The 6,147-nt window shown below is 49.6% G+C and overlaps 1 protein-coding gene across 1 annotated transcript in view; it reads left to right on the top strand.

Moving 5' to 3' along the window:
* Positions 1–348: 348 nt before the first annotated feature.
* The window catches only part of LOC121561549 (islet cell autoantigen 1), a gene marked incomplete at its 5' end in the record, with an annotated part of 69,460 nt that continues 63,661 nt past the window's right edge, over positions 349–6,147 (top strand). Inside the window, 4 exons of the mRNA XM_041874090.2 lie at positions 349–421; positions 1,733–1,856; positions 5,268–5,466; positions 5,919–6,044. Coding sequence (XP_041730024.2) covers positions 349–421; positions 1,733–1,856; positions 5,268–5,466; positions 5,919–6,044 — 522 coding nt within the window. The remainder of the gene's footprint in view (positions 422–1,732; positions 1,857–5,267; positions 5,467–5,918; positions 6,045–6,147) is intronic.

Raw genomic sequence — 6,147 nt, 5'->3', positions numbered from 1 at the left:
TTATGTTGCCATGACCACAAGACAGATGGGCTTTCTATCTCCTGTGACTTGTTTTCTGCTGGATGACAGAAAAGAGGGAGGGAGAGAGAGAGAGGGAGAGAGAGATGTTGTTTCAGAGTAACTAGGCTACTGAGTGCTACTGAAACAGAGACAGAGAGAGATGTTGTTTCAGAGTAACTAGGCTACTGAGTGCTACTGAAACACAGAGCTACTGTAGTGTTGATACCTGATTGTTCTTTCTCTGTCTGTCTGTATGTCTGTCTGGACCCACTGTTACTGGCTGGTTGTATCTCTGTATATTACATAATGTTTTACCCTAACCCTAACCTGTTGTCTGTCTGTCTCCAGTTGTTCCACTCAGTCCAGACCTCCTGCACTGAGCTGCTGAAGGTGATTGAGAAATACCAGCGGAGGATCACACGTGAGTGACCCCTTTTACTATGGTTACCACTTGATTAAAGACAGACCAGGAAATGGACAGAGGATCGTACTGTTCTATTCACTGAGAACCCCACTCTCCCTCCCTATGTGTTTCAGACCAGGAAATAGACAGAGGATCGTACTGTTCTATTCACTCAGAACCCCACTCTCCCTCCCTATGGGTTTCAGACCTGTCTCAGGAGGGTTAGGGTTAGGTTATGTTGAGGTTGGGTTAGGGTTATGTTGAGGTTGGGTTAGGTTATGTTGAGGTTGGGTTAGGGTTGGGGTTATGTTGAGGTTGGGTTAGGGTTATGTTGGGTTAGGGTTATGTTGAGGTTGGGTTAGGGTATGTTGAGGTTGGGTTAGGGTTAGGGTTATGTTGAGGTTGGGTTAGGGTTATGTTGGGTTAGGGTTATGTTGAGGTTGGGTTAGGGTATGTTGAGGTTGGGTTAGGGTTAGGGTTATGTTGAGGTTGGGTTAGGGTTATGTTGAGGTTATGTTGAGGTTGATGACATTCCTGTGTTCCAGACCTGTCTCAGGAGGGTTAGGGTTAGGTTCTGTTGAGGTTGGGTTAGGGTTATGTTGAGGTTGGGTTCTGTTGAGGTTGGGTTATGTTGAGGTTGGGTTATGTTGAGGTTATGTTGAGGTTGGGTTAGGGTTAGGGTTATGTTGAGGTTGGGTTATGTTGAGGTTATGTTGAGGTTGATGACATTCCTGTTTCCAGACCTGTCTCAGGAGGGTTAGGGTTAGGTTCTGTTGAGGTTGGGTTAGGGTTATGTTGAGGTTGGGTTCTGTTGAGGTTGGGTTATGTTGAGGTTGGGTTATGTTGAGGTTATGTTGAGTTTGGGTTAGGGTTATGTTGAGGTTGGGTTATGTTGAGGTTATGTTGAGGTTGATGACATTCCTGTTTCCAGACCTGTCTCAGGAGGGTTAGGGTTAGGTTCTGTTGAGGTTGGGTTAGGGTTATGTTGAGGTTGGGTTCTGTTGAGGTTGGGTTCTGTTGAGGTTGGGTTATGTTGAGGTTATGTTGAGGTTGGGTTAGGGTTAGGGTTATGTTGAGGTTGGGTTATGTTGAGGTTATGTTGAGGTTGATGACATTCCTGTTTCCAGACCTGTCTCAGGAGGGTTAGGGTTAGGTTCTGTTGAGGTTGGGTTAGGGTTATGTTGAGCTTGGGTTATGTTGAGGTTATGTTGAGGTTGATGACATTCCTGTTTCCAGACCTGTCTCAGGAGGGTTAGGGTTAGGTTCTGTTGAGGTTGGGTTAGGGTTATGTTGAGGTTATGTTGAGGTTGATGACATTCCTGTTTCCAGACCTGTCTCAGGAGGAGAATGAGTTGGGGATGTTCCTGAGGGTCCAGGCGGAACACGACCGCACCAAGGCTGGCAACATGATGGACGCAACCAGCAAGGCCCTGTGTTCCTCGGCCCAGCAGAGGTCAGAACCACCCCTAACCCCTAACCCAAGGCCCTGTGTTCCTCGGCCCAGCAGAGGTCAGAACCACCCCTAACCCCTAACCCAAGGCCCTGTGTTCCTCGGCCCAGCAGAGGTCAGAACCACCCCTAACCCCTAACCCAAGGCCCTGTGTTCCTCGGCCAAGCAGAGGTCAGAACCACCCCTAACCCTAACCCAAGGCCCTGTGTTCCTCGGCCCAGCAGAGGTCAGAACCACCCCTAACCCTAACCCAAGGCCCTGTGTTCCTCGGCCAAGCAGAGGTCAGAACCACCCTAACCCTAACCCAAGCCCTGTGTTCTCGGCCTAGCAGTGTTCAGAACCACCCCTAACCCTAACCCACCTTGTTCCTCGGCCAAGCAGGGGTCAACCCACCCCTAACCCCTAACCCAGGCCCTGTGTTCCTCGGCCCAGCAGAGGTCAGAACCACCCCTAACCCTAACCCAAGGCCCTGTGTTCCTCGGCCAAGCAGAGGTCAGAACCACCCCTAACCCTAACCCAAGGCCCTGTGTTCCTCGGCCCAGCAGAGGTCAGAACCACCCCTAACCCTAACCCAAGGCCCTGTGTTCCTCGGCCAAGCAGAGGTCAGAACCACCCCTAACCCTAACCCAAGGCCCTGTGTTCCTCGGCCAAGCAGAGGTCAGAACCACCCCTAACCCTAACCCAAGGCCCTGTGTTCCTCGGCCCAGCAGAGGTCAGAACCACCCCTAACCCTAACCCAAGGCCCTGTGTTCCTCGGCCAAGCAGAGGTCAGAACCACCCCTAACCCCTAACCCAAGGCCCTGTGTTCCTCGGCCCAGCAGAGGTCAGAACCACCCCTAACCCTAACTCAAGGCCCTGTGTTCCTCGGCCCAGCAGAGGTCAGAACCACCCTAACCCTAACCCAAGGCCCTGTGTTCCTCGGCCAAGCAGAGGTCAGAACCACCCCTAACCCTAACCCAAGGCCCTGTGTTCCTCGGCCCAGCAGAGGTCAGAACCACCCCTAACCCTAACCCAAGGCCCTGTGTTCCTCGGCCAAGCAGAGGTCAGAACCACCCCTAACCCTAACCCAAGGCCCTGTGTTCCTCGGCCAAGCAGAGGTCAGAACCACCCCTAACCCTAACCCAAGGCCCTGTGTTCCTCGGCCAAGCAGAGGTCAGAACCACCCCTAACCCAAGGCCCTGTGTTCCTCGGCCAAGCAGAGGTCAGAACCACCCCTAACCCTAACCCAAGGCCCTGTGTTCCTCGGCCAAGCAGAGGTCAGAACCACCCCTAACCCTAACCCAAGGCCCTGTGTGCCTCGGCCCAGCAGAGGTCAGAACCACCCCTAACCCTAACCCAGCAAGGCCCTGTGTTCCTCGGCCCAGCAGAGGTCAGAACCACCCCTAACCCCTAACTCTGGGCCAAACCCTAACCCTGTGCCCGCACCCAGAGTTAATACTGGATCTGCTATGTTAATACTAATGTTTATGTATCAGACTGGTCCTGTGCCCACCCCCAGAGTTAATACTGGATCTGCTATGTTAATACTAATGTTTATGTATCAGACTGGTCCTGTGCCCACCCCCAGAGTTAATACTGGATCTGCTATGTTAATACTAATGTTTATGTGTCAGACTGGTCCTGTGCCCACCCCCAGAGTTAATACTGGATCTGCTATGTTAATACTAATGTTTATGTGTCAGACTGGTCCTGTGCCCACCCCCCAGAGTTAATACTGGATCTGCTATGTTAATACTAATGTTTATGTGTCGGACTGGTCCTGTGCCCACCCCCAGAGTTAATACTGGATCTGCTATGTTAATACTAATGTTTATGTATCAGACTGGTCCTGTGCCCACCCCCAGAGTTAATACTGGATCTGCTATGTTAATACTAATGTTTATGTGTCAGACTGGTCCTGTGCCCACCCCCAGAGTTAATACTGGATCTGCTATGTTAATACTAATGTTTATGTGTCAGACTGGTCCTGTCCCACCCTCCAGAGTTAATACTGGATCTGCTATGTTAATACTAATGTTTATGTGTCAGACTGGTCCTGTGCCCACCCCCAGAGTTAATACTGGATCTGCTATGTTAATACTAATGTTTATGTGTCAGACTGGTCCTGTGCCCACCCCCAGAGTTAATACTGGATCTGCTATGTTAATACTAATGTTTATGTATCAGACTGGTCCTGTGCCCACCCCCCAGAGTTAATACTGGATCTGCTATGTTAATACTAATGTTTATGTATCAGACTGGTCCTGTGCCCACCCCCCAGAGTTAATACTGGATCTGCTATGTTAATACTAATGTTTATGTGTCAGACTGGTCTGTGCCCACCCCCAGAGTTAATACTGGATCTGCTATGTTAATACTAATGTTTATGTATCAGACTGGTCCTGTGCCCACCCCCAGAGTTAATACTGGATCTGCTATGTTAATACTAATGTTTATGTATCAGACTGGTCCTGTGCCCACCCCCAGAGTTAATACTGGATCTGCTATGTTAATACTAATGTTTATGTGTCGGACTGGTCCTGTGCCCACCCCCAGAGTTAATACTGGATCTGCTATGTTAATACTAATGTTTATGTGTCAGACTGGTCCTGTGCCCACCCCCCCAGAGTTAATACTGGATCTGCTATGTTAATACTAATGTTTATGTGTCGGACTGGTCCTGTGCCCACCCCCAGAGTTAATACTGGATCTGCTATGTTAATACTAATGTTTATGTGTCAGACTGGTCCTGTGCCCAACCCCAGAGTTAATACTGGATCTGCTATGTTAATACTAATGTTTATGTGTCAGACTGGTCCTGTGCCCACCCCCAGAGTTAATACTGGATCTGCTATGTTAATACTAATGTTTATGTGTCGGACTGGTCCTGTGCCCACCCCCCAGAGTTAATACTGGATCTGCTATGTTAATACTAATGTTTATGTGTCAGACTGGTCCTGTGCCCACCCCCAGAGTTAATACTGGATCTGCTATGTTAATACTAATGTTTATGTGTCAGACTGGTCCTGTGCCCACCCCCAGAGTTAATACTGGATCTGCTATGTTAATACTAATGTTTATGTGTCAGACTGGTCCTGTGCCCACCCCCCAGAGTTAATACTGGATCTGCTATGTTAATACTAATGTTTATGTGTCAGACTGGTCCTGTGCCCACCCCCAGAGTTAATACTGGATCTGCTATGTTAATACTAATGTTTATGTGTCAGACTGGTCCTGTGCCCACCCCCAGAGTTAATACTGGATCTGCTATGTTAATACTAATGTTTATGTGTCAGACTGGTCCTGTGCCCACCCCCCAGAGTTAATACTGGATCTGCTATGTTAATACTAATGTTTATGTGTCAGACTGGTCCTGTGCCCACCCCCAGAGTTAATACTGGATCTGCTATGTTAATACTAATGTTTATGTGTCAGACTGGCCCTGTGCCCACCCCTACAGCGGATGGAGCAGGAAGTGGAGACGTTCCGGCGGCGTGCGATCGCTGACACGCTCCTGACCGTGACCCGGATGGAGAAATCCAGGACGGAATACCGTGGAGCGCTGCTCTGGATGAAGGATGTCTCTCAGGAACTGGACCCTGACACCTATAAACAGCTGGAGAAGTTCCGCAAGGTGTGTGTCTGTTAACCCGGTGTCTGTGGCCCACCAGGTGCAGTGTGTGTGTGGTTGAATGTGTGTGTGTGTGTGTTTGAATGTGTGTGTGTGTTTGAATGTGTGTGTTTGTATGTGTTTGTGTGTGAGTGTTTGAATGTGTTTGTATGTCTGTGTGTGTGTGTGTGTGTGTTAACCCTGTGTGTGTGTGTGTGTGTGTGTGTGTGTGTTAACCCTGTGTGTGTGTGTGTGTGTGTGTGTGTGTGTGTGTGTTAACCCTGTGTGTGTGTGTGTGTGTGTGTGTGTGTGTGTGTGTGTGTGTGTGTGTTAACCCTGTGTGTGTGTGTGTGTGTTAACCCTGTGTGTGTGTGTGTGTGTTAACCCTGTGTGTGTGTGTGTGTGTGTGTGTGTTAACCCTGTGTGTGTGTGTGTGTGTGTGTGTGTGTGTGTTAACCCTGTGTGTGGTCCTCCAGGTACAGTCCCAGGTCAGAGGGTCGAAGGAGCAGTTTGATAAGCTGAAGAACGATGTGTGTCAGAAGGTTGACATGCTGGGAGCCTCCCGTTGTAACATGCTGTCTCACTCCCTCTGCACATACCAGGTCTGTCTGTCTCACTCCCTCTGCACATACCAGGTCTGTCTGTCTCACTCCCTCTGTACATACCAGGTCTGTCTGTCTCACTCCCTCTGCACATACCAGGTCT

This window comes from Coregonus clupeaformis, unplaced genomic scaffold, assembly GCF_020615455.1.
Source record: "Coregonus clupeaformis isolate EN_2021a unplaced genomic scaffold, ASM2061545v1 scaf0675, whole genome shotgun sequence".
In the NCBI taxonomy this organism is placed as follows: Eukaryota; Metazoa; Chordata; class Actinopteri; order Salmoniformes; family Salmonidae; genus Coregonus; species Coregonus clupeaformis.
The sequence above is the reverse complement of the archived record's forward strand: the minus strand, read 5'-3'. Positions and strand labels throughout refer to the sequence as shown.